The 27,099-nt window shown below is 61.8% G+C and overlaps 1 protein-coding gene across 3 annotated transcripts in view; it reads right to left on the bottom strand.

Annotated features, from left to right (window-relative positions):
* Positions 1–3,329: 3,329 nt before the first annotated feature.
* Positions 3,330–27,099, bottom strand: part of PHF2 (PHD finger protein 2) — a 95,862-nt gene continuing 72,092 nt past the window's right edge. The window contains exons 6-22 of one of the 3 annotated variants that reach the window (XM_045562199.1): positions 26,846–27,032; positions 25,889–26,051; positions 24,529–24,616; positions 23,927–24,033; positions 22,371–22,462; positions 20,987–21,076; positions 20,051–20,419; positions 18,694–18,813; positions 18,100–18,218; positions 15,952–16,130; positions 15,769–15,839; positions 14,680–14,840; positions 9,586–9,863; positions 7,741–7,836; positions 7,101–7,210; positions 5,885–6,263; positions 3,330–5,320 (exon numbers count right to left, since the gene is read on the bottom strand). In XM_045562199.1, coding sequence (XP_045418155.1) covers positions 5,232–5,320; positions 5,885–6,263; positions 7,101–7,210; positions 7,741–7,836; positions 9,586–9,863; positions 14,680–14,840; positions 15,769–15,839; positions 15,952–16,130; positions 18,100–18,218; positions 18,694–18,813; positions 20,051–20,419; positions 20,987–21,076; positions 22,371–22,462; positions 23,927–24,033; positions 24,529–24,616; positions 25,889–26,051; positions 26,846–27,032 — 2,698 coding nt within the window. In that variant the 3' untranslated portion in view covers positions 3,330–5,231. Of the gene's footprint in view, positions 5,321–5,884; positions 6,264–7,100; positions 7,211–7,740; positions 7,837–9,585; positions 9,864–14,679; positions 14,844–15,768; positions 15,840–15,951; positions 16,131–18,099; positions 18,219–18,693; positions 18,814–20,050; positions 20,420–20,986; positions 21,077–22,370; positions 22,463–23,926; positions 24,034–24,528; positions 24,617–25,888; positions 26,052–26,845; positions 27,033–27,099 lie in introns of all 3 variants that reach the window. The other 2 variants (XM_045562198.1, XM_045562200.1) reach the window with 2 other exon arrangements.

Below are 27,099 nucleotides of genomic sequence, written 5' to 3' on the forward strand. Positions count from 1 at the left end.
CTGGCTTGACGGTCTACTCCCGGCACTCACAGCACGCTTGTCACTGTATTTCCTTTTGCCCTTAGCCTGCGTCCCAGCACCCACCCCAGCCCCGGGTGCTAAATGACCTCTAGCAACTGTCCACCTTTTTCCCAGCCCTGCCCTGTCCCCTGGTGGTTGTTCTGGGCATTGCCCCACAGGCTTGACAGTGGGACCTGTTTTTGCCAACTGTGGGTTCAGGAGGGGGCCTGGGGCCAGCCAGGGCTGAAGGATCCGAGCACCTAGACAGGCCCCTGCGGGGCAGACTGAGCGGCCAGCACTGCTGAGCTCCCCCCAGGCGTGGAGTGTGGGCCCGTGGCAGGGGCAAGGAGAGCCCTTTGTCCATGGCCCACCTGCAGCAGGCTGCCATGCCTGAGAGGCCGTTCTGTCTGCTCACAAAGCGCAGGGACCCGCATCCCCGCTGCGTGGGTGGCCCCGGGGGTCTGTTCTGACCCCCCCAGCCTGTCCTCTTCATTCAGCCCACCCAGGGCCCTGCCAGCCTGCCGCAGGCCTCTGCGCAGGTCGCTGGAAACATCTTCATCTCTCAGGGGTCAGGTCAGTGCCAGGGAGCCCCCTAGACCTGCCTTTCCCCCGAGGGGCTTGTCTCCCTGACACCCTGCCCTCTGGTCCTACCTGCAGCAGTGACACCTGGGGTCCAGCTCCACTTGTGAGCAGCTGGGGCTCCCCTGAGCTTTGGGGGACGTCTGGCCAAGAAGGGCCAATGATGACACACGTCCCTCTTGGGCTGTGGCTGGCCTCAGCGAAGCCGGGAAGGGTCTTAGGGGGCACTCGGGGAAAGCTGCGGACAGCCGAGCCCGGCGGTGTGTTCGGGCGTGTTCCCTGCCCCAGGCAGATACCGCCAGAGCGCGGAGGCTTCACACGAACCGTCCGCTGCTGGGCGGTGGCTCTTCCCAGCGGGAACTCGAGGACCCAGTTGCTGACTCAGGACGGTGGTGCCGCAGCGCCCGGACGCCCCCCTCTCAGCACGGTGGTCAGAAGCAGTCTGGTGTCGTGTGTCGGGGCGCCTGGAGGCAGATGAAGGGAGGGCCCCAGCCAGGCTGGCTGTCTGCAAGAACGGACGGCACTCTCCCGCGGGGACCCCCACAGACACCTGTGTGGCAGTCAGGGCGGAGCCTGGGCCTCTGTTGATCACCTGTGTCCTGGACCTCATCCTCCCAAGTTCACTGTCACAGCGCTGTCAGCACTGACACCCAGGTGGAGGAGGAGCATTAAAGCCAGGAGGGCCATGGCCGGGGCCGCGGCGGGCTTCCTGCCTCCCCAGCCGCAGGTGCGCTCAGAGACTCGCACCCAGGCCTGTGGGCGCCTCCCACGGGCGGACCCCTCGCGCCGTGCACGTGAGGGCGGGCCCCCAGGCGCCGGGCTGGCAGGAGTTGGCGCAAGATGGAGCCTGCACCCTGGGAGATGCTGGGCAGCCTCCGGAAGCTCCTCCCAGCCCTGACGGAGACACTGGGGTCGGGGTGGACCCAACCAGCACCCAGACAGCTCTACCATCAAGATCAAGACGCTGGGCTCAGGCCGGGCGCAGTGGCTCATGCCTGTAATCCTAGCCCTCTGGGAGGCCGAGGCGGGCGGATCGCTCGAGGTCAGGAGTTCGAGACCAGCCTGAACAAGAGCAAGACCTCGTCTCTACTAAAAAAATAAAAAGAAATTATCTGGCCAACTAAAAATATATATAGAAAAAATTAGCCAGGCATGGTGGCGCATGCCTGTAGTCCCAGCTACTCGGGAGGCTGAGGCAGTAGGATCGCTTAAGCCCAGGAGTCTGAGGTTGCTGTGAGCTAGGCGGACGCCACAGCACTCACTCTGGCCCGGGCAACAGAGCGAGACTCTGTCTCAAAAAAAAAAAGATGCTGGGCTCAGGGCCTGGCCAGCCTGAGTATGGCCCGCCCGCCCACGCTCAGGGGCTTCCGAGCCTGGGCCTCGAGGGGCTGTGCGTTTTCTCAGAGGCTGTGAGGTCGAGGATGTGGGGACTCCTGGGGATCTGAGCAGGGACAGGCCAGCCAGCTGCCCAGGAAGCCTCAGGGTGTGCAGAGGCCACTCAGCTCTTGCTGGGGCCCAGTGGAGTGGCTTAGAGCGGGCGTGCCAGCCCCTGCAAGAGGCCCAGCAGCCTGGACAGCTCAGGGCACTGCCTGGTGGCAGCACTGGGACACCCACCCTGCAGCCCAGAGGTCCTGGAAGGGACCCCTCGGCCGTATGTGGTGAGGGGCATTTCCCCCGAGCACCCAGCAGGGACTCGGGAAAACTCCGCTCAGGGAGAAAGGACTGGCTCGAGGTCACACCCTCTGTTGGTTTTCTGCGCTGCATGACTAATGGCACCTGGTGAATTTCCACAAACATAGGGGCTGCAACCAGCCCCCACTGCTACCTCACAGCTGCGTGGTTAGAAGTCCAGCAGCTCAGGGCTCTGTGCTTGGGGCCTCCCTTGGAGGGACCTGCTTCCAGGCTTGCTCCAGGCACAGACAGGCAGATCTGATGCTGGCTCAGCTACCTGCAAGCTGGGGGAACTTGGGCGACCTGGGCCAAACTGCCCCTTCTCCAGCTTATCCGGAGATTGGACCCCTTACCACGCCCAGCTCTTATCCCAGGGCAAGACATTGTGGCAGAGCAGGGCCACTCCCCACTGCGGAGGCCTGTCCAGCCCTCACATTAATCCTCAGTTTTCACTCACCTGCACCACCTGAACGGCCTGAGGTTATTCTTGTGACTGTCTCATCCACTGTTCCCCACGTGTGCACACCCCACTGAGAACCGGGCCTCACCTGTGTCCTGGCAGCCCTGCCTGACGTGCACCATGAATGGTCACCCTGCCCTGCACTTGGCACCCTTCCCTGTCCTCCTATCATTTGAGTGTATCTGTTGGGGGCAAGGGCTATTTTTCTTTGTTTATTGTGAATAATGTGCAATTTAGCCTGAAATCGTGCACACGCTTACGTGCATCTGGGTGTCCAGCCCATGTCGGGGCACATGTGTGCATTCACTGGGCTCAGGAACCTGGAGCCAGACCGCACACCTGAGTCCCTGAGGATGTTCTAGAGGCCGCCCAAGGACACCCTCACAGCCAGGACTGGCCGAGCCAGAGTCTCGAAGGCTGCTGCCCCCATGGCCCGAGGGTCTCTTCTGACCACTCCTGCCGGCCAGCCTGGGGTGCTGCGACTTTGGGGTGCAATCTGGGGCTTTCTGCGAGAAACACTGGCAGCCTGGGCCTGGGCAGGGGTCCCGGCCTGGCCCTTCCTGCCGCCGTCCTTGCTGGGGCGGATGACTGCAACTGGGCAGAAATGACACAGACATGGTTCTGTACAAAACCTGAAATATTTTACTTTTTTAAAACTTTGATCTAAGTTGCCTTAGACCTCATGGACTCAATACAAGAGTAATATGAACTGGGAAATAAAACACTTTAATAGCCACGATAAACTTTGTTAGAAATGTACATGTTGCCAAATAATAATAAAATTAAAAAGAGAGAGAGAGAGAGCGAGGACAGCTTGATGTCCGGGTTAGATTATATAAATGTTCAACAAGGACAGGATAAAGGGAACTTTAAAAACACCGGTTCTGAGTGAGCCCGGGACCCCGTGAGGCTTCCCCGCTCCCGGCCTCAGGCCCTCGAGACCGCGTCCCTCCTACCAGGACAAGCGGGAGTGGATAAGGCCTCCACCAAGCTGCCTCTCCTCATGGACAAAACATCCAGGTAATGGGTATATAAACAAAGCTCATAAGAAATGTACAAATATAAAAAGCTACAAACATTAATAAATTACAGCATCACAAAACACAGAAACACTTCACAAGGTGCTAGTAAAATAACTGTATCCCCCAATCCCCTCATCATACAAGAAGGAAAACAAAGAGCTGGTATTAAAGTTGAAGATTCATCTTCAAAATGTGTCTGAAATAGATCTTTTGTGTACTATTTGCTTCTGTAAAGACAGAGTATAAGGCTGCACAGACATCACTTGTTTTTCAGGCAATACCTTAGTTCCTAAAAGAAAAAAAATAATAACAAAAGGAAAGAAGGAAAAGGAAAAAGCATCAGAACCCAACTGTCCATCAGACTCCGCAAAAAACTCGTATAAATGTTAATGAAGAACTCTATAGAAAGAAATTCCTAAAGATACTTTTACTCTTATAAAAAAGAAGTTATTTAAAAAGCTATTTACACGCTACATTCTATGAAAAATATGCTTCAGGAAATACATCTAAAATTAAAATACAGGATTGCCTGAGAAACAAATCCAGCCCCTCCGCGTCGATGGGTGGACACTCCGTCCAGGTACGACCCATGCACGCGACACCACACGCCGACATGGGAGAATAGAGAAGTGCCGTCCACGCGTCCTCAGGCCACCTGGCCACTGTCCCCACCCCGCCAGTCCTAGGGCAGGGGTGCCTTGGCTGAGAAGTGCTTCTCTGGAGTATAGCCGGCAGGGCTAGACCGGTCCCCTCCACGTGGCTTAGCCTGGGCCCCTGGCCCCAAGACGTGGCTGAGCCCTTGCCCTTTCCTGGGGACCCCGCAATGGCTCCCCTGCCTGCTAACACACCGACCTGGCTGCCAGTCCTAGCCACCCCCGAGAAGTGCCCCTGGGCATTGAGGGCGAGACACCCACCATCCTGCTGCCACCTGCCAACCAGGGAGCTCGGGGCAGATCCTTCCTTGCCAGCCGAGCGCTCTCTGGACTTGTCTGAGAATCACTCAGGATGAGAAGGGGGTACATAAACATCCTGCTTGCTCCTCCTCCTTCTGTGTTCTTTGCCTTTTTTTAAGCCTCTGGAGGTTACCAGCCGCGGCCAGCTCAGACTCGGGCTGGTGAGCATCGGCTCACTCCGCCTTCCGCGAAGGACTTGTGCTCTCGGCAGAGCTGCAGAGGCCCTGCAATCGCGCCCACGCTCAGGGGTGCCTGGAGGCTGTCCTGAAAGTGGAATGAATAGTTCTCCAACTGGCAGGGCCACTTTTCAGGGGCTGGTCACTCTAGCAACTTGAGAAAGGAAGTCCAGATTCAAAACGAGGGGCGGCCACGCTTGGCTCGCTCCGCCTGCTCAAGGGACAGACGCTCGTTTGGGGGGGAGTGGCGGCCGGGCAGAGGCGAGGCCCTCCCTGGGTGAGGCAGCTCGGCCTCCCTCCTTGGGGGACAGATTTTCGCGGGGCTCCAGGGGGTCCTGAGCGGAGCAGAAGCTTCCTGGCTTTCCAAACTTTAAAGGAGCAGTTTCCCGTTCCGATGAATTTTCAAAATTTTCCCAAGCCTCTGCTTGGCGGTAGCCATGCCCTTTTTTGTACGTTTTCCTAAGGGGATGGGGAGGAGACACAGAGAGCAACGGTGAGTGAGAAGGCGAGGGGAGCAGCCGGGGGGTGGGTCCCGCTGACCCCCGGCAGGCAGCCTGCAGCCCCTGCCTACAACGGCCTGTGAGGCCCCAGCTCGGGGCTCAGCACCCCTCATAGGTCCCGTGTCGCCAACAAGGCGTCCAGCTCAGAGGCTGCGTCCCCACAGGGCCATGGGAGGTGGGGCAGACACGGGCTCTGGGACCGTATCCTGAGAAGGATGTGAGGATGCCGGGGCCCCATCCCTGGCCGTGAGGCCACTTGGGAGCCACCTTCCGCAACCAGGCCACCACCCTCCACGCCCTGTGGCCAGGCTGCAGGCACAGCAGGGAGGGGCAGAAGCGCTGGTGCCTGTGCTGGGGACACGCAGGTGCTGAGAAGCAGCTAACCCGGACCAAAGCCACCTGCCATCCTGGGGCCCAGCACCTCCCACAAGACGCGCCGTCCTCTGCCCCGGCCCAGTCTGCAAGGCTAGGGCTGCCCGTGGGGGGCGGGGCGGGGGCGGGCAGGGCAGGGGCCGGCAGGTACCTTTGGCAGCGCTGTTGCTGTTGGGGGAGGACGCGGAGGGCCGCCGCTGCGTGAGAAAGACGCCGGGGGCCATGGGCTGGGAGGCGCGGCCGGCTGGCGCCCCGGGGAAGGCTCCGGCTGCCGTGTACTCGTGGTCGGCCAGGCTGCTGCTGTGGGACTCGGGCGGCGGCTCGGGCGAGCTGCCCTCCTGGGAAGCTTGGCTGCTGGCCGTGCTGGTGGAGGCCGGGGTGGTGGAGGCCGGGGTGGTGGAGGCTGGGGTGGTGGAGGCAGGCGTGGTGGAGGCCGAGGTGGTGCCGGCAGAGGCGGAGGCAGAAAGGGAGGCGGCGTTCGGAGTCAGCTTCCTTTTGCTGCTCTTTTTTTTCCTACTTTTCTGCTCCTCCTGTGGACAAAGCACAGGCACGTTAACGGCAGGGCAGCCTCGACACCCGCCCACCCCGGATGTCGGAGGAGCCCGCACAGCCTTGCTGTGGACCCCCAAGCACAACACTGCCGGCAGCGGGGGCCTGAGACCTGAACCTGGGCCACCCGCAGACACAGGGACTCGTGGGGACATGGCACCAGGGCTGGGGGCAGCTGGCCCAACCTCCCCACTCAGTGCGAGTTCACCCAGCAGTTGGGCCTGTGGGACTGGCACCGCCACCCCTGTCACCCTGCCCTGAGCTGCTGGGGGTCTCTCGGTCCTGGAATAATGTTCACATCGATCCTATTAACTCCCTTGGGCACCCAAATGGTGTCAGGCCTGGTCCACGGAATGCCTGAGGCTCCAGGACCCCCCCTTTCTGAGCTGGGAGGAGCCGAAGGTAGCAAAGGAGATTGGAAGAAAGAAGGGTGTGCAGAGGGACACCCCACCTCCCAGCCGCGAGGAAAACTCCAGAACGCTGGAATCACCAGGGAAAGGGGAGAGCCCCCAAGCTGCTGTCTCCCGAGGGGTGCACGGAGGCCTCAGGGGCCTCCCCTCCCCAGAGAGCAGCCCAGCCCCGGCAAGAAGGGGACTGTCCCGTGTCGGGCCCAGGCTGTCAGTTCCCAGCTCCTCTGTCCCCACCCACAGGGAATTTGGGAAGTGGAGGAATTAGTGTTCTCTATAATCAAATGTCCCCACGCCTGGGACAGCCCCCAGAGCCCAGGTGGTCTGTGCATGGTTTCCGGGTGAGCCTGAGCCCAGGTGGGGGTAGTGGGGGCCTGGATGCGGTGTCCCCCTCCCTTAGCCCCTCCTCACCTGCTGGGACAGCTTGGCTGCAGCGGCTGCCAGCCCGGTCTCAATGGAGGCCACTCGGGTACCCTCACGCACCGGCCTGTCCTGTCTTGGCACTGATGGGCCAACCCTCGCTGCGGAAGAGAAGGGCCGGTCCCCTCAAGCTGCCAGCTGCAGCCTCTCCAACCCTCCTTTTGGGGGCTCTCCCATCCCCACCCCCGCCTGGCCCCGAGCACCAGGCTCCCTGGATGTGCAGCCACATCAGACCAGGGCCGCTGCCCCACCCAACGGGGACAGTGCCACATTGGAGGCCCTGCAAGACAGGAGGGGGCAGGCAGGTGGCAAGAGCAGGTGATGCCACCACATACAAAGGTGACAGTCACGGAGCTGCTCAGCGAGGAAGAAATGGAGTAGAGGGGCTGGCCCGAGGGGTGAGGCTTCTGAGCAGGGGCTGCGGAGAAGCGCGTGTGGGCTCTGAGGCCCCAAGAAGCACTGCAGAGCCCAGGCACGCTTCTGCAGGCGGCAGACCGTCCCCCGCAGGACGAGCAGCCCAGCCGCTGGGACAGGCCCGGCACAGGGCTGAGCCCTCGTTCTCAGGGGCCGCGGAGGAGGAGCAGTGAGGTCACAGCTGCCCGTGCAGGGTCAGGGGACCCCCCAGCACTACCTGTTGGGCTGTAGGGAGCATCGTCTGAGCCTTTCCTCTTCTTCGACCGGGACTTGAAGACAGGGTTGTCTTCATCTGACTCCAGGGAGGGGTAAACTAAGGGAGAAAAGCGCAAGGCCAGGCCCGCTGAGCTGCCGGGCAGGCCCAGGGGCCACCAGCATGGCAGACCTTCCCCACTGGCCACCCCAGGGCCACCTCAGGCCACCGTCAGGTGCAGTGGAGCTGCCTGTGGCGAGGATGCCCCACACGTGAGCACAAGCACCTGGAAAGCATCCTGAGGTCGGGACTGTCCAGACAAGAGGACGCCCACATCCGCCCGCCCAGCTTCGTCCGCCCCAGCCCGCCCGGTGTTGCCAGAGGAAACATTTCACATCCACGGGCCTGGGTGGGCTTGAAGGCCCCCAGACCTGCCCAGCAAGGCTCGGTGGAGGGCCCTGGCACGGCAGGACCGGTGGCCGGTGGGGAGCGGCCCCAACATGGCGACTTGCCGATGACCCTCCCTAAGCCGAGGGCCACCCTGCACTACGGGTTGTGGTCTTTCAACCTGCCCAAGAGCCCCCAGGACCCGAGATTCTACAGGAGGCAAGCAGAGGCCCAGCACTCCACACCCAGAAAGAGCCCGGAAAACAGGAGTTCACTTTGCTGTCGGTCTGTCTGTCACACCAGGGCAGGCCCCGCTGAGCAGCCCAGGTCTGTCCACCAGATGTGGGGCAGAGCCGGCCTCACTCACAGGAGGGTCTGCCGCAGACGGCAGCACAGACACGCAGCTCTCCCCGTCACCGCAGCCTCCCGCCTCCGTGGGGCCAAAGCCCGGCTCTGGCCATGAGCACGGTGTGAGGAAGGGTTCCGACTGAGTGAGGCAGCGTGTGCTGGCCCTGGGAACAGGCGCCCTGTGCCAGCACCCCCATGGGGCACGGAATGCTCCCGGGCGTGGGCAGCGGCATGGAGGCAGGTCCTCTATCTCCAGTCCCCTTCGATGTGGCCAGAGCAGCTCCTCCAGGGCCTGGCCCCAAGCCAGACTGTCCAGCTCTGGGGGAGGTGAGGGCCATGCCTCGCGCGGAAGCCAGACCCACGGCTGGGTGCTACCTCACCGCCTGGCCTCAGGTGCCAGCCGCAGGGCCACACTGGGCCTTGGCCTCTCCGTCTGACACAGAGACAGAGTGATGTGAGGATCTCAAAGCCCTGTGACCGCAAAATGGTGCAGCTGCCTGGAAACCAGTTGGGCAGGTCCTCAGAAGCCCAAATGTTAATACACAGTGACCTATGACCCAGAAATTGCCCTCCGAAGAATACGGCCAAGGAGGGTGACAGCACAGGCCCACGGCCAGTCATGGACGCCAAAAGGCAAGAGCTGCCCCAGCATTCATCGCGGGATGAATGGCAAACACATGGTCTGCCCGCACCATGAGTAGCACTGAGCCCCCCAAAGTACGGGAACTCTGACATTTGAACAGCATAGATGAACCTTGCAGACTCTATGTTAAGTGAAATAAGCCAGTCACAAAAGGACACACACTGTGTGAGTACCCAAAAGTCCAGAACAGGCAATCTGCAGAAACAACGTGGATTCCTGGCTGCCGGGGACTGCTAACGGGGACGGGGCTTCCTCTTGGGGTGGCGAAATGTTCTACAACAGACTGCGGCCACAATTGCACGTGCCTCTAAGTACACTCAAGACCACTGAACTGCACGCTTTTAAAGGGTGGATTTTACGGTCTGTGAATTCTATCTCAAAGGGGAAAAGGGCCCAGCCCCCCAGGCCCCCAGGCTGACCTCCCGGCACAGCCCCGTCCTCAGAGAGGCCTCGCGAGGGGGTGCCAGCCCCGCCCCACACCGCGCACTCACCGTAATCCGAGTCCTTGAAGCAGGCGTCCAGGTGGTCCTGCTCCTCCTCGTAGTCGTCCAGGTCCACGCTGTTCTTGGCGGTCCTCTTCAGCAGCCGCTTGCCCACGCTCTTGCCCCCGCTGCCCCCATTCTTCCGGGCGCTGTGGGCCGCCAGCGAGCTCCCCTTGGCCTGGCCGGCGCCCCAGGTGGTCTGCAGGCAGGAGTCGGAGGCCTGCAGGTTGGCCATGGACAGCATTCCCTGAATGGCTTCCTGCGTGCTGGGGGAGGCCGGGGGCTGGCTGGGGGCACAGGGAGACAGGCACTCAGCCCGCGGCCCGCGGCCTGCACAAACTCCTGGCCCAGGTGGCCAGCAGGGGGCATGGAGTGCAGAGGGTGAGCTGATGATTCCCTGCTCACCCACCCCCACTCCATGGGGAGGGCTGGAGGCCTGGGGACGGGGACCGGCACGCAGAGGGGACACACAGGAGGACAGCAGCAGAAGGGAAGTCCAGGCCCACGCATGGGCACGCTCTGGGCTCTGTCTCCTTAAAGCTGGCAAGCTGACTCAGCTGCCTCCCTTCTGCACACCTAGCCGCTCTGTGCACCCCCCTGGGCCACCCTGTGGCTCTCCCACCACCGCAGACCCCATCCTCAACCCTGGTCCTGGGCACCCCTTCCCCCCACCTTCCCATACGCCACCCTGAGACGGGGCAGCATAGCCCTCTCCCTCCCACAACACACGTTCTCCCCAGTGACCTGCACCTTCTTACCATCCCTACACCTGCACCTGGACCACACCTGCACCTGGACCACACCTGCACCTGGACAGGCACAGCTGCACCCACACTGGCACCTGTACCCACACCTGCACCGGTACCCACACCTGCACCTGCACCTGGACAGGCACAGCTGCACCCACACCTGCACCTGTACCCACACCTGCACCTGCACCTGGACAGGCACAGCTGCACCTACACCTGCACCTGTACCCACACCTGCACCTGCACCTGGACAGGCACAGCTGCACCCACACCTACACCTGCACCTGTACCCACACCTGCACCTGCACCTGGACAGGCACAGTTGTACCCACACCTGCACCTGCACCTGGACAGGCACAGCTGTACCCACACCTGAACCTGCACCTGGACAGGCACAGCTGCACCCACACCTGCACCTGTACTCACACCTGCACCTGGACAGGCACAGCTGCACCCACACCTGTACCTGCACCTGGACAGGCACAGCTGCACCCACACTTGCACCTGCACCCACACTTGCACCTGGACAGGCACAGCTGCACCTCAGCTTGCCCAAGCTCAGCCCTCTCCTCTTCACCCCCTACCCCCCATTGCCCTCAGCTCCAGGCAAGACAGCACTCGGCCTGTGCTCTCCCAGCCCCATGTCTGTGCCTGCACCTCCTCCTGGCTGCACTTGCTCCCCTCCTTTTGGAGGGAGCTCCTGAAATGCCCAGTGTGTGATTGGCCTGCCTGGGCTCAGGGAGGGGTAGGACAAGGTAACCACTGTCCCCACTCAGAGGCAGGGGCCAGATGCTGCTGGACAGTGAGAAGCCTCGAGGCCAAGTCCTGGGCTTCTCAGGGGACCTCCTCCCATCCCTACCAGACCTTCCCGGGGCCAAGCCCTGGCCTCCTCATGTGGCCTACCCCACCCCAGCCCACTCCCCCTGCAGCCAGGACCCCCATCCATCTGTGCACCATGACTGCCTGGGCAGCTTAAAAGTGCCAATGCCCAGTCCTTTCCCGAGATTCTGAGACAGGGGTCTGCTCTGGGCTCCAGATGCCGTGTGCAGCCAGGACGGGGGGCCCACAATTGCCCATCTTGTGTGGACCAGCCCAGCAGGTGTCCCCCTGCAGTGTCCCTTTCTAGCCCTCACCCTTGCCCACTGCCCTGCAGAGCAAACCTGGCCCAACCCAGGACAGGGCAGCCCACCCCAGCCTGCAGGGGAGGCCCTGCCACCGGCCGGGCCCAGCCACACCTGTCACTGCATCCGGGTGCTCCGGGCTCAGACTCAGGGCACGCAGGTACCTGCCACCCCTCCCAGGACGCCTGCATCGGCATCCACCTCTCTCAAGTCCCCATCCCCTGTCCCCTTGCCCCACCGCACTACTTCCAAGAAGTACTGGAAGTATTTCAGGAAGGTCCTGCAGATGAGAAGGGACCACGAGCCTTCCTGAGGAGCGGGTGGCCAGGTAAGAGACGGGCCTGTGAGGAGCCCGGGACCAGAATGCCGGCTGGGAGTGGCCACCTGCGTGCCCTGGTGCTGTGTTGGGGCTTGAGGACACAGCACACAGGTAAGACAAGGAAGAAGAGGCCAAGGCAGTCACAGGCAGACAAGCCACCCCAGCTTGGCGGGTCTGTGCTCACCCAGCGTCACCAGGCACGGGCTGAAGGGCCCAGGTCAGTGGCCTCACCGGGGACCCAGACAAGCCGCTACTCAGAAGCCAGAGGGCTCCTAAGACTGAGGCTCTGCCAGAGCGGGCAGGGGTAGGGAGCTGCCCCCGTGAACGCTGGCCCAGAGGCGGCCCTGTGGCCCTGGGGCTGGTGAGGCAGGCTTGGTCTGCGAGGGACAGTGCAGAGGCCCAGGCCCCGGCTCTCTGAGGGTCCAGCCGACTCAGAGGCACTTTGCCCAGCGCCTGGGAAGGCGTCCCTCACTGCAGCCCTCCATAAATGCCACCTCCCAGGTCCCGTGTGAGACACACTGGACAGAGATGCGTCTTGGGGTTTCCCCGGAACAGAGCAGGACTGAGGTTCCAGAGCCGCAGCAAGGGGAAGTGAGATGTGGTCACACTGCCCTCCGAAGACGCCGCTGGGGCCACCCCCCAGCGTGGTGGTGCCCTGCACTGCTCATGCCACACGAGCCCCGGTGCTGCAGGCCGGGGCTTGCCCTGGCGTCACCACTGCTGTGTCACCCTCACTGGCCTCAGCAGGAGCAGGTCCTTCCCAGCCCCAGCTCAGGAACCAACAAGAACAAGCGACCCGCCCTGCACCCTCCAGACAGGCCCGCCCCGGCCCCTCACCTGCCGGCGTGGCCCAGACAGACTGGAGGGTGAGTGGCCTACACCCCAGCCGTGGGGGCCCGGACACCCACCGTGAGGGTCCTGACACATGGTGGGGCCCCCGCCAGCACGGAAGTGAGCAGCCCCCCTGCCATCTGGGCTCATCTGCCACGAGCTGGGGGCCGCACGCCTGGCCGGCCCTGTGTGTCCACGGGGTCTCGGGTGAATCACGAGCGAAGTTTACCCAGTCGGCATGGAAAATAATACTTTAATCCTCCAATTAGCATACCAAAATCTTCTCCTTTTCCCCCCAGCAGTAAACACTAAGCAAACCATCCACAAGAAATTAACATATTTTCCTCCGTTTTCTTCAGCTGTTTTTTCCAAACAGCTAGTACTTAAAACAGAGCAAATGGACCATCAAAAACTGACCTATGCTCCAAATGGGAGACTCTGGAAGGGGGACTGCCTGCGGTGGGCTGAGGGGGTGGTGGCCTCGCAGGCCCCCGGCAGGCACACGTGCACGTGGGCCCGTGTGTGAGGACACACGCGCATCTGCAGCCCCTGTGCCCCTCCCCCCGCTGGTACGGGCGGGAAGCCTCTGTGCTCCTGGTCCAGCAGCATGTCCACACGTGGGCCACCCCTCCTGGGCCCACAGTCACAGCCAGGAGCCCGGGACACAGCACCTCCTCACAGAAGGGGACATGAAGCCCTCCCAGGCCTGTGTCCCCATCTCCACGCCCCTCGCAAGTCCCCAGGTGCCCATGACAAACCACCTGGTGGCCCCAGGCTGAGGCTCTCAGCCCTGTCTTCCCTCATCATACTCTGCGCCCAGGTCTCTCCACGGACCTCGGGGGGCCCAGGGTGTCTAGGGGGCCTCTGCAGGCTAAGGCCAGCCACCAAGGTGTCAGCTAGTGCACACCTGTTCCCAGAAGACAGGCCCCCGAGGGCTGCAGGGGGCTCCGGGCGGCGCTGCAGGTGCTGACAGGCAGCGGCCCCCAGCCAGGCTTCGCCTCCCGGCCGCCGGCGCCCCCCCACAGCAAGGGGCGCAGGCCTGACCGTGGGCAGAAACCACCCCAGGCGCTGTGGAAGCCTTCATTCACACTTCCCTCCCGTTAAAAGAAAGCACCTTTTGGCTGGCTTTTTGTGTTCAATACTACAAGAGCATAATATTGCATGCAAAATAGTCATTTATGAAATAAAATAGAGCCAACTGATTCAGCGAAAGCTCCTTTCAATCAAGCCCTTTATCTGTCTTGCCTAAGACCTCCCGTCTGTCTAAGAGTGGGCCTGACCTGCAGCCTCCACCTGCCCACGGAACAGCCCTCGGCGCTGTGCTGAGTGGGTCAAGAGTGCAGCCCTGGGTCGTCCATTCTGGAAACCACAGAGTCTCAGAGACAGATCTGGGGGAACGGGGCAGACCTGGGACCGACAGGCCACATGGGCCCTGCCTTCCTCGGGCCAAGTCACTCCAGCGGCTCATGCCCAGACAGCATGACCCAGCACTGGTCAACCCTCTGCAAACCCCAGGCTTGGGCTGTGGAGTCAGGTGGACGCGGAGTCTGGCCTGCGTCGGCCGCTCCCCACTGTCCTGGCCGAGGGCAAGTTGTCTAAGCTGAGTCTCAGCTTCCCCATCTGTGCAGGGGGAGTCTGCAGCTGTCGAGGACCAGGACGGCTGTGTGAGCACCACCCCCACCGCAGCTGGGTCCCCTGCATGGGCCCGCAGTGCCTCGGAGGGGGCTATAGGCCCCACCCCCTCAGTTACCTGTCTGCGGTATTCCTATAAAATTTCCACATGAAAAAACAAGTCTCAGTGTTCACAGACAAAATTAAGAACCTGTGATTCAGAGAGAATTTAACTGGGACCATGGAAGGGAAATGAACCCCAGCCCTTGGTCGAATGCAAAGCCCCGGAGGCACCAACTCCTTCTCCAGGACCAGAAGCCGGGCCAGTGCCAGGCTGGGCCGGGCTGGGCCTTCGGTGTGCCCTTCTGCCCAGGCCCAGGGTCAGCCCATCACCGGCCCCTGCACTGCGGCCCAGGCCCGGCCGTGGCCGGCCTCCCCGCCGCCCTGTGGGTGCTGTGGGTGCGGGGCCCACCTGCCGGGGTTGTACTCCAGGGCGCCAACCTCCTCACTGGCCTGCAGCAGGTCCAGGATGCCGGCCGCCGAGCTCCCGCCCTCCTTCTTCACTTTGGTGTTGCGGCCGGGCTTGGAGTCCGTGTCGATGTGCAGTGAGCCCTCGTCCGAGGAGTCATCGCTCTGCTGGGTGAGGGACAGAGTAGCCAGCGAGAGGAGGGACGTGCCACGGAAGGGCTCGGGAGGAAGGAGGGAGATTACATTTTCCCTTCAGGGACTGAAATAGGCTTTTGAAAGTTTTTAAACAGCCCTGCCCTTCCAATGAACACTGCTGGGGTCTGACCGCGGCCCTGGGGCCGGCGCGGCTGGCTGGCCAAACACATGTGGGGCAGACGTGGCTGCCAGACTCCAGGACCACAGAGGACCAAGGTGTCTTCACACCATGCCCTGCTTTCACAGAGGAACTCAGTTCAAAGAAACCCTCACATGAGCGAGAGCCCCAATACCCAACACAGATAAAGCTACCGTGGTTGGGAGAAGAGAGGTTGGGGCTGGGCCTGCAGTCCCCAAGGAACCTCGGGCTCGAGGAAACTGGTAACACATCCAGATAACTTGCCTGGCAGGTGGCTCAGCAGGGACACGCCCCCCCATGCCCACGGAGAGACAGCTACTATGTCTGTTGTCAGACGCGGCCGCAGAGGCCATCTTGGTGCAAGATCCCCCAACAATAAATCCCGCCCGGCTCCCGCCCTGGGGGCAAGTCTTGCTTTATCTCTCTGCAGGGCAGGTCCTGAGGCCCCCACCACGTGCAGAGGCCTCTGCAGACCCTCCCCGCCACGTGCTTGCTTTTAGCCCTGGTGGCCGCAGGCTCAGGCACACGCTTGTGCTTCCTGTGCCAAGCCCACGCCTGAGCCCAGCCATGGCCTGCCCATGAGAACTCACCCAAGAAAGGGTGGGGTGAGGGTGAGGACACTCCTCCAGCACCTCACGCAGAAACACCCTCAGAGACCACCCTGTCAAGAGCAAGGCTGCAGAGCCCGGCAGCCGCAGCCTTGGGGACTGCCCAGAGACAGCCACGGAGGACAGAGCAGGGCCTCGGGAGGCGGCTCACCTTGTACGCTGCTGAGTCCAGCTTTGGCCTCGTGGTGGGTGTGGGGAGCACCTCCTTCTTCTCCAGCAGGACTGAAAGCACAGCCGTGAGGGTCCCACAGCCGCCTGGGGGGCCTGGCTGACCCCTTGCCGGCAGGCTGGGTCCCGCCCCACGCCCCTCCCCCAACATCCCCTCCCAACTCACAGGATAGGTCCCTTTTTGGGGCGTTTTTCTTCCTCCTGATGGGAAACTCGTCAATCTTGAGCTCCCCGTCATCAGACACATACTCGTACTCGTCCCGCACAGGCTTGGGCTTGTCCTCCTTGAAGTTCTGCAAGGCCCCGAACACACCAGGGCTCGTCGGGGGCCTGAGAGCCTTGGGGCTAGGGCAGAAGTGAGCGAGTCAGCGGCGTCCACACGGCCCACGGCGCAGGCAGGCGGGCCCTCCCACAAGACCCCTGCCCGAGTGTCCCCCAGGCCCTTGGCAGGCAGGAGCAGCTGGTGGCAGGCGGCCAGGCCAGGGCTGTGGACCCTCAGTCCCATTGTGGGACGTTACCTCTCCACAAGAGGGGACACTCCCCAACCCCATGGCCTCCTCCTCAGGGCTGTGTCCCCACCGTGTCTGGTCCCGGTTCGCAGCTCACAGGGGGCAGAGCGAGCCCTCCCCCAGCAGCTGCAGTGCCCCTCCCCCAGGCGGCGGGAAGCCAGGCGCACTCTGAGACAGTGTCTGACGGGGACAGGGTCCAACCTTCCTGGTTTTTCCTGAATAGCTATTTTGGAGAAATCCATTCAGGGGCAGGGCCACAGCACAGACACAAGGGTCTCAGTGACATCGTGTGGCCTGTCTCCCTGCTGGGGCAAGGCAGGCCTGCTTCAGAGGAGAGGAGCCCCGCGCACTCGGCATAAGAGCAGCAATGGCCTTGGCCCCCACAGGGGCTTGAGGACAGGTTTCTCTCCCAATAGTAGGGACAACAGGATGAGGCAGAAATGTCTGGAACTTGAAATCGACACAACTCCAAACCCGGGAAAATGCAAACGCAGACATCCAGACAGAGCGCCAGGGATGAGGCTGCTACCAGCACTCTAAGTGAAGGGGCGGCCGAGGACCCTCTGCAGTCTGAGCCACAGACACACGCGTGTACACATGGCCACAGAACCGTGTCCATCTTTCTCGTCTCCATTCGAAACTCTCCACAGCACCATCACAGAGCCAGGCCAGGACCTACGGTCGAAGCTTCGGGTAAAGCCATGGACGTGCTCAGGGCCATGAAGCTGGGGCAGCGTGGGCCCCACAGACCTGCTTCCCTCACTGAGCTCCCCGCCCCCTCCAGGCTCCATTCGGGCCCCAGCTGTTTCTCCACCACCTGGAAGGAGGCCTTCTCCTCCCATCTTTTCAACAAGGAAACTGAGACCTGGCTAAGTCAATCAGTATCCACTGCAAAAAGCGGCCACTACTCCCACTGGGACCTGTCTGACTCCCGACCCAGCCTGGGGCCTCGGTAGGCAACATGCCCTGTGCACTGGTAAGAACACAGGCTCAACTGTCACAGCTGGAACCTCGAGGCTTTCTTGGCCACGCCTGGCTCACAGCCCTCAGCACCTCTGGCCTGCCCGCTGAGGCCAGCCCGGCACACATAGACCTCTCAGATAGGCCCTCTGTCTCTCCACATCTCCTCCAGGAAGTCCTCCTGATTCCCAGATGGGCCAGGACCTCGGCGCCCGCCCCATGTTGGTTTCACACCAGCCCCTCCCCACTGGCCAAAGTGCTCCAAGAGCCAGGGCCCCAGTGCCAGCAGGACGTCCAGCATCCACGGAGCCCCACACTCTCCCTCCCTGACCGGGGGTGGGGGTGGGGGGCTTTCCCAACCGCAGGCAGCCCGCAGCTGCATCCTCACCCACACCTGCTGGGCAGCTCTGATGCCCACACTGGCCCTGCAGAACGAGCACTGTGGGAGGCAAGGATGCGCCTCTCCCAACGTCTGGGCCCAACAGAGGTGAGCGGGGCCCAGGGCTGCAGGTGGCGGGGTCAGCAGCCCAGGGGGAGAGAGCCTGGCCTGGGGAGCCGCCCGAGAGTGTCAGCCAAAGGCTGTGTGTGTGCACAGTGTGTGGAGTGTGTGTGTGGTGTGTATGGTTTGCATGTGTGGTGTGTGTGTTCATGAGGTGTGTGAGGTTTGTGGGTGTGTGGTGTAATGCGGTGTGTGTGATTTGCGTGTGATGCAGGGTGCACACATGGCATGTGTTGTGTGTAGTAAGTCTATAGGGTGACCATGAGGTGTATGATATGATGTGTATGGTGTGTGTGTGATACGGGGTGGGCGTGTGGTCACCCCTCCCTTCTGAGCACTCACATACCCGAGGAGTTTCTTGTTGGAGAAAGAAAAAGAGAACTTGTTGTCCTTGTTTCCGGCCAGGGGCGACTTTTCCAGCTTCTGTTCCTCTTCCATCTTCAGTAAGGAGTCTGGTTTGCTGTTCTGCAAAGCAAGACCAGGGCCGTCTCTGAGCCCCCGTGGGAGTAGGGAGTCAGGACCCCAACTAGCATCAGTGGATAGAGGCAGCTGCCAGGAACACACTGAGGGACAGTCTCCCATGGCTCTGATGGCTGCCTGGGCCACCGTGGGGCACTTGGGTGGCTGCACCCCATGGACTCAGCACCCACCGCAGCCCCTGAGCCTGCAGGACCTGCCCTCCATGCCGCTGTCCCCAGAGAGCAGAGGTACAAGCCACGGTGTGAATGGTGAAGGGAAACACCATCAACGCAGGGGCTGACGTGCTCAACCTCCTATACCCGTGCCAGCCCGGTGGAAGGTGGCCACAGGAGGCCACACGTGCTCCAGACACACACCGCAGCACCTCACGGTACTGCCCGCACACGCCCTCACACACACAGAGACTCGAGGCTCACGCTCACGCAGCCCAGACACACATGCACACACATGCACATCTCACCTTGTACTTCCACTTGGCCTCGGACTTGCTCTTAGTTTGCTCTCGGATTTCCAGCCTCTCCACATCGTTCTGTGCGTGGACCATGTCCTTATTGGGCACACTCAGGACGCTCTTTGTGGCCTAGAAAATGCAGCAGCCATGACCCAGAGGCAGACACAGAGGGTGGGCGGGACTCCCTTGAGCTCCAGCACAAAGACGTAGCCACACAGATCCCCTGCCTCCTGCTGGCCACGCGCTGCAATCCACCCATCCACCCATCTGTTCTTCCATTCATTCATTCATCCATTCTTTCACTCCTCCATCCATTCATTCATCTGTCTGTCCATCCGTTCATCCACCCATCACCCATCCATTCACTCATCCATTAATTCATCTGTTCATCCATCAGTTCATCCATTTGTTCATCTACCCATTCACCCACCTATTCTTCCATTCATTCATTCACCTATCCATTCATCCATTTGTTTGTCCATCCATCCATTCATTCATTCACTCAGCACCCATCCAGTCATTCAGCCAGTCACGTGTTCGCTCACTCATTCATACTAGCCCTGGGAAGGAGAACACAAACGTATCTCACTGCAGCCCTGTGATGTTGGCCCTGGCAGTTCCTGGCCCCCAGGAAGTGGGTAACAGCCTCTTTCTGCCAGGAGCTCACACTCAGTGCTGCTTGATCGGAGGGGCTCATGGTCCCTGAAGCCCAGACCTAAGACGCTCTAGTCGGAGTACGTCCTCAGGGCTGGGCCTATCTCTCTTATTGTCCACAGGGGCTCAGGCCACCAGGGCAAGCCTGTCCCTGCCTCACCCCCCAGGCCCACCCCCTCCACCGGCCTTCTCCCTGCTGTTTCTGCACACAGATCTTGTCCACTTTCAGGCCTTAGCCCCAGTGCCTTGTCCCAAGGGCTTCTTTGTCCCCTGGAAACTTCCTACCTGGCTGAGAAGACTAAACTGGGTCACTCCCTCCTGCAAGATTGCCCTGCCCCCTCCACAGGTGGCCCTCCTGGGTGCCGCACACACACACCGTACCCCTCTCTGTGGGGGCCTCTTCCTGAGGACCACTGCTCTGCGAGCTCACGGGCAGAGCCTGCCCGCCTGGGTCTGAGCCCAGCTGTGGCAGTCCCGGGTTGGGAGCAGGCAGGGAAGTGCATCTACTGGGCAAGGGCCCAGACCCTGCACCCTCCCGGGGTATTGCACAGAGGTGCTGCAGAGAGCTGCACCCTGGTTCCCCGCCTTGCCTAGCCAGGAGCACCTGGAGAACAAGGACAAGTGGCGCCAGCTGTCCCCGTGGGCCTGGACCCCAGGAGGTGCCACAGTGCAGCTGGCAATGAGGCAGGGAGTTGGGGTGAGGCAGCCGCACCTTGCCCTTCTTGGGCGGCTCCATCTTGGTCAGCGCCTCCTTGGTGTGGGCTTCGAGCAGGTCCAGGTTGGGGATGGTGGGCGAGGCCGACTCCCGGGACTTCTTCCCTTTTTTCTTGCCTCCGTCCTTGAGCTTCAGCGTTTTGGGGGGCTTTGGGGGCTTGGGAGGCTTGGGGGGTTTGGGGATTTTGGACGGCTTGGGCATCTTCACAGTTTTGGGAGGCTTTTTTTTGGACACTTTCTCCAGGAGGGATCGAGGTGGGGTGGCTTCAATGGGAGACGGGGGTTCCTCCTTCTCCCGGTCGCCGTCACAGACCTCATCCGAGGAGGCAACAGCATTCACTTCCGGTCGGGCGGCTTTGGAGGCATTCTGGGGTACGGAAGGGAGAGGGGCACAAGCTGATTCTTCCAAACTGTGGCCCAGGAGGGTCCACATGCCAGGGCTCTGGAGACTCACTGCCACACTGGCAGGCACTGTCAGCCCAGAAAGGCTCATCTGTCTCACACCCTGTGACATGCTCACACCGCCCCACACCATTGGCCACTTGGTCCCCATAGCCCTAGGGCTCTTCTGTCCTACCCCGAGCACAAGGGGCTCGTCCGGGCTCACTTGAGCTGGGACTGGAAGGGCTGGGCCACAGGCTCCTCCGCTAGAGCCCCCGAGCCCTGCCGCCCCGTGGGAGCTGCAGAGTGGCCCAGAGCCATCTCTCACTCCCCACATGCTCACACCAGGACACCACTGTCCAGCCTGAGCCCTGGGACCTAGAGCCCTCATGCAGGGGAGCCCACCCAGGACAGCACAGGGAGGGCCATCTGGGATGCCGGCCTTCCATGGGCTGGCACCTCTGGGCCAGGCTGGCCCCCAGGCTCAGAGAAAGACAAGCAGGCCTTCCCTTGTCCCCAGAGGTCTAGCCCAGTGCCCTGGGCATGGCCCTACCTCACTGAGCCGGATCTCTTTGGCCAGGTCTTTGATGAGCTGTGAAGGTTTGAAGTGCTCTGGGAGCTCGTCCTCATGCTCTGCCAATGCCTGCAGGACAGCCAGGCACAGAGTCAGGCGCCCTCAGGCCTCTGTGGCTCCTGACTGTCCCCCTGTACCTCACTAGGCCACCCCCTGCTGCCGAGCCAGGACCACCAGCCACCCAGATGGGCATAGCGTGAGGCCTGGCTGTATGAGGTCCTAGAACACCTGGACCCACGTCTCCGGCCAGACCTTGCTCTGCTGTGGCTCCCACTCTACTTGTGGACAAACCAAGTCCCAGAGGGGACCAGGTTGCCTGAGCAGGCTGTGGAGGGGACATGGGCCCCATCCGTCTTCCTGGGAATGAGTCCACTCCACCTGGCCACGTGGCTGAGCTGAGGTGGGAGGGGCGCCCGGGGGGAGACGGAGCCGCAGGACGGCCCTGGCCACCTGGCCCGCCTGGCCCACCGGAGAAGCAGCAGCACACGGTGATTCCTGCCTGGCCTCCTCCGCCTGAAGGCCCCCTGCAGACCCTGTGGCTCAGGCCTGGGAGGGAGCTCCCCTGCCTCAGGCTGGGGGTGGGCATGGTGGCTCTGCACAGGAGAGGCCCCCCCAGGAAACACTGTCCCTGAGGGTGCCTGGGGCTGAGCTGGACCTTCCCCTCCCGTCTGTAGCCACAGCCCCAGCAAGACGCGAAGGGCAATCAGAAGCCGGCTTCCCCACAGCCTTCAGTGGAGACGCAGCTTAAGCACACCCAGGGGGCTAGCGCAGTAGGGCCTTCGGGGAGAGGACACAGGGAGGGGCTGTTCAGGCCACGGAGAAAGTCGGCTGGGGGGCTAGGCCTGCACTGGCAGCCTGGCTTCTGAGCTAGAGCCGAGGCCGGCGGGGAGGAGCAGAGAGGGCGTCCCCAGTGCCCTCTGTCCAGAACTGGATGCCTGGTCATCGGCCAGCTACTCCCCTGGCCCCTCCCTGGCCCTGCAAGGTTCCAGGCCTTTCTGTGCTCAGGCAGCGCCATCCCCACCATGGGCCATCTGTCCCCTACCCTCAGACCCACCTTCCTCCCAGGGCAGGCCGGCACCTGCTCACCATGCCCCACTGGCGCTTGCAGCCAAGCTGCCCGATGCCCCTGATGGAGGGGCCCTTAATCTGCATCTGCCCACCCCCAGGTGGGCAGTCGGTGGCTAGCAGGTGTCTGACTGGGGCAAAGGCATGCCCTGGGCCAAGCTGGGCAGGAGGAGCCACCTGCCCTTCGCAGGCCATGTCTCACCAAGGCAGGCTGAGCCCTTGCTCCTGGGTCTCTAGCCACGTCCTCCCACCTGCCACCTGCTCCCCCACCCTAGGGCCCTTGTGACACGGTTCCAACCTGCTTCTTTGTCCATGATCTAAAAGCACCATTGAGAATTTTAGCTCCTTGAACTAGATGAGGAGGCAGCTGCTTCCCGGATTTGTGAGAGCCTGCGGAGGAGAGAGTGGTGAGCTCGGGAGGGCACCCAGCCTGCCACCTGCAGGCAACTTCACCACGGCCACTCAGCCCGCTCAGGGGATGCACAGGGTCCAGCCTTCCAGAGGCATCCACCCATGGCCGCCTGCCCAACTGCCAACAGTTCCTCTTGGAACCTGGGGAGCCGGTCCTCCCTGAGGCCTGCCCTGTGAGGGGAAGGACTGGCCCTCCCAAATAGGTGGCCTGGCTGTCCCTACTCTGCCCAATTCCCCAGCCCTGCCTTATCAAGGGGCCACAGTCACTCCAGGAGATAGATGGGCCACGGGTTGTCCCCATGGCCCTGCACCAGCATCCCCAGACACCTTCTTATTCCCATCTCATGTATCCCTTGGCACAGCTGAGGGACTAAGCGCGGCTCAGCCAGGTGCTAGGTTCCTGCGGGAGCAGCACCTCTAACACACCCTTGGGGGCTGAGGCCAGCTCCACAGAAAAGGTACGACCTCCCTGCTGCCCACTGGAGAGTGTGCCAGGCCCCATGGCAGCTCCCTGGGTCCTCTTGGTCCCATGGACTGCTGAACTGCCGTCCCCGCCCAGAGGAGGCTCAAGCCCAGAGGGGCTGGAGGACTTGGCCATGGTGGCCTGGCTGGCCAGCAGTCAGGCTGCCCCTGCCCCTGCCCCCTGGCATGAGCCCTCCGAAGACAGGACTAGGCTCCCCTCCTGGGAACTCCCTTCTGGCAGAGTCAAGCTCAGTGCTCCAAATTTGGGGAGCAATGGGAAAACATCGCTGAAACCTGGCAAGCCAAGACTAAGGGCCATTTTCAGCTTCTCAAACTACAGCCGAAGTGCAAAGCATTTTGGATAAAAGTCTCAGCTCGTGGCTGCTTTCAGAACCAAAAAAGAGCACGTTCCAGGGAGGGGAACCCTGAAAAAGGAAATCCTACACAAACACAAAGCCTCCTCCAGTTCCCCTCACACTGTCGCACAGTCTGGAGAGCTGAGCAGGGGTGGTGGCCACCAGAGGGCTGGGACTGAGCCTGCCTCACGGTCCAACCGCTGTGCCCCTGAGGACCCCAAGGGGACCCCGAGCCCCTCACACTCAGCCCTCAGCTCATTACAGAGCAAGGGCCCCCTGCCTCCCCCATGGAGGCATGTGTGGAGAGCGGAGAGGACATCATTAACTGCACCACACAGGCCACAGGCACACTGGTCTCTCTTAACCCAGAGCCCAGAGCTCTTTCTAAAGCGTGGGACGGCCCTCCTGGTAGGAGAGGCTGTGTCCGAGCTGGCCCAGCCTGTTCAATCCAGCCCTACTTTGCACAGACAGGCAAACTGAGGCGCAGGGGGCTGAGGCCCAGGGGGACTTGCTCAGGCCCCAGGAAGGCAGCTTTCAGACCCAGAGAGCAAGCCCAGTCCCAGGTCTGGCCGCCCCCACAGCCAACAGCCACAGACTCAGACGCCCACCCTGGAGTGACCGGTACCTTTGAATGCCTCGAGCAGATGCTTCCCCATGTACCAGCAAGCAGTTTCAAAGTTGGGAAACTGAGTCAGGCTGCCCAGTTTCAACCTCCTTTCCACTTCGTACGCTCTGGAAGCCACAGCAAAGTTCAAAGCACTGAGTACCAAGCAGTCAGTGCCGGAGGGTAAATCCAGGCCCCGGCCACACCAGGGCCGCACCTGGGCCACGCAGCTCAGGCCTCCCCACTGGGCCCTGCGTGGCCGAGGTGGACGAGGGGACAACCACCCTGGGTGGGCCTGCGCCTCAGGGACCCGTGAGAGACTCGTGGCTGTGGCTACTAGAGAGCTTGGTCAGTGCCCAGGGAAAGAAGGCAGCAGCCTTTCAAGTGACCCCCAAACCCACCAAGGGCTGCCTGGGGCTGTCCGGCACCCAGGCCCCTCAGGCCCCCCCTAGAGCCCACCCCCTTCCTCCCACAGAACAAGGAGGCCCAGCGAGGCTGACAGTCATGCCCAGGCCACCCACAGGCGGGCCGAGCCAGGACTCAGGCCAAGGGGCCTGCCACCGACCCGGCCAGAGGAGGACCCTGCCCGGCAGAGCCAGAGTGCCGACAGCGGCAGCCACTACCTCATCTGCATCTCCACGCTCAGGCTGTGGAGGAAGTGTCCCGCGAAGGCCAGGCAGTCCACCGGGGTGAGCGTGGCATAGATCCAGCCTGAGAGAGAGACAGGATGGGTCTGGCCCTCCACCCTGCTCCGAGCATGGGGCTCCTGTGGGCCCGCAGGGGCTGTCCTGGCTCCAGACCATGAGCAGCAGAGACCAGCGCTGGCCTCCCCTGGGCCCCTGCCCCCCGAGCCTCAGTGTCCCATCTGCCTCTGCAGCTTCCCCAGTGGCCCAGGGCATCCCTGGAAGAAGCTGTCTGGCCCTGGCTCCACCCCACCCTCCATGTGATGGGGTTGGGGAGAAACCAAGTCTGAGGTGGCACAGCCTGTTCAATCCAGGCCCGTGCTGTACAGATGGGGAAACTGAGGCCCGGAGCTGAGGGGACTTGCTCGGGCCATATGAGGGCAGCACTCGAACCAAGAAAGGGAGCCTCACCCTGGGTGAGGCCTCCTGGCACCCTGACCCCCACTTGCAGGGCCAGGGACCAGGCAGAGTGGCCACATCTCCCCCAGAGCTGGGGTTGGTCCCTAGGTTATCCTCAGAGACGGAGCCCGGGCCAGACTCCAGGCAATCCACAGCTCTCCCTGGAGGAGGGAAGGAGGGGACCGAGGGACTACAAAAGATTCAGAGGCTTATAAATCAATGGAGTGCGAGGGCCTCATTTGGATCCAGATTTAGAATGGAAAAGAAATACCATAAAACCATTAGAAAATCTGAACATCAGCTGGCTACCTGATGATACTAAGGAATTGCTGTTAATTGTTCATTATTTAAGGTGTGATGAGAGTACTGTAATTATGTCACTGTGAAAGGAAAGGCAGTCTTTCAGAAATAGTGGGATATTTCTGAGGGAAACAACAGGATGTCTTGGCTCTACTCTAGCATGCTTTCTCCTTCAGCACTGATTCAAAATGTCCCTTAACAAAAAATTACAAATCAGCAGACACCGGCTCCTCCTGAGGTCGGCCTTGCTGCCTTTGGTGCCGTAGCCGCCCTCCTGACACGAGGTTCTCTGAACTGGTTCTCCCACGTAGGGCTCGGCCACCACGAGCACAGCCAGGCCGTGAGGAGGCCCACGGTGAGGAGCGCCCATGCTGGCCAGAGAGCAGCCCGGCTCCCAGGCCTCCTGCCGCCACTGAGCCCGACTGCTGGCCCCTCTGCAGGGACTGGGCTGGGGTGAGTGGCCAGGCCAGGGCAAGGGAGCAGGCATGCCAGTGACACTGGGAGACCACCACGGTGGGGACATGCCGCAGGGACAGAGCAGTACCCTGGATGAGGGCCAGCATGCCCCAGGACCTGTGTCCCCAGGGCGGCCTGCGCTCACCTGAAGGGATGAAGAGGGTCTGGCCCTGCTTGACGATGCACTTGTAGCATTTGTCCACCTGGTCAGCAAAGAACATCTCGCTGTGGTTAGAGGCAGACCGCCAGCGCTCATACAGGGAGATGTTGGCCGAGGCAGGCCTGATGAGATAGAAGGTCTTCTCTCCCTGCCAAGAGAGCTCGTTGGCAGAGCCGCCCATGCTGGCTGCAGGGTGGGGCAGGGGAGCCCACCATGTCCTGGGGCTCCTGGCAGGTGACAGGCACTGACTTGAAAAGCACCCCCGCCCACCATTCCTGCCGGCAACACTGCAGGGGGGCACAGGCTTTGCAATTCAGAAGTCTGCGTGCCGGGAAGATTCTGAGTACAACAGCCCCCAGCATGGTCGGTCCCGTCATCCCACTTTACCCTGTGGTGCTACAAAGGTGTGGGTGCCCAGGGGGTAAATACGGCTGTAACCAGCTGCCAAAAGAGTTCCAGGTAGTGGCCACCACCCAAAGCTTAGGGTTTTCTTTGTTGTTTCTGTTATTATTTATGTCTCATTTTTCCCTCTGCCTTCTTTTCTTTGCTTTGGCCCTGGTGGTGAGCCTTCTGGCCGTCTGCCCACTCAGATGCCCCACCACTCTGCCACTGGCCTCTGTGGGGCTCCGGCTCCTGCTGGCCTCCCTTTCTAACACCTCCCGCCTGCCCTGAGGGCTTGGCCGCCCAGCAGCCTTGCCCTGCTGTGAACAAGCCCCAGTCCCGCCGGGAAGGGACACGCGTGCGGTTCTCGGGCCCCACACACAGCCCTGCCCCTCGGCCCAGAGACGTCTCACGGCCTTCTGTTCCAGGGCTGGACAACCCGGTGTCCCTCCCAGGGAGCGGCATCCTGGCCACAGTCGGGGCTCATGGGGACTGCAGACAATCTGGCAGACGGACGGTGGCTGGGTCCGGGGCGAGGTGCCCCCAAAGGGCGTGGCTCACCTTGAGCACGTGGTACCAGGCGGAGGCACCCCCGGAGTCGATGTGGAAGTCGGTGTAGCTGTCCTTCACACAGATCAGGCAGTACTTGGTCACTTTGGGCTTGGCCAGCAACGCGTCATCCGGCCAGTAGTTTTCGACCCAGGACAGTTTCTTCACGATGTCAGGCGGCTCCACGAAGCTGGACATCCTGGGGGTGGGAGAGGAACAGTGGTCAGCGGTGAGGGGACTGGATACGTCCCTTTTTTATGCCCCTG

This window comes from Lemur catta, chromosome 10, assembly GCF_020740605.2.
Source record: "Lemur catta isolate mLemCat1 chromosome 10, mLemCat1.pri, whole genome shotgun sequence".
Taxonomy (NCBI): Eukaryota; Metazoa; Chordata; class Mammalia; order Primates; family Lemuridae; genus Lemur; species Lemur catta.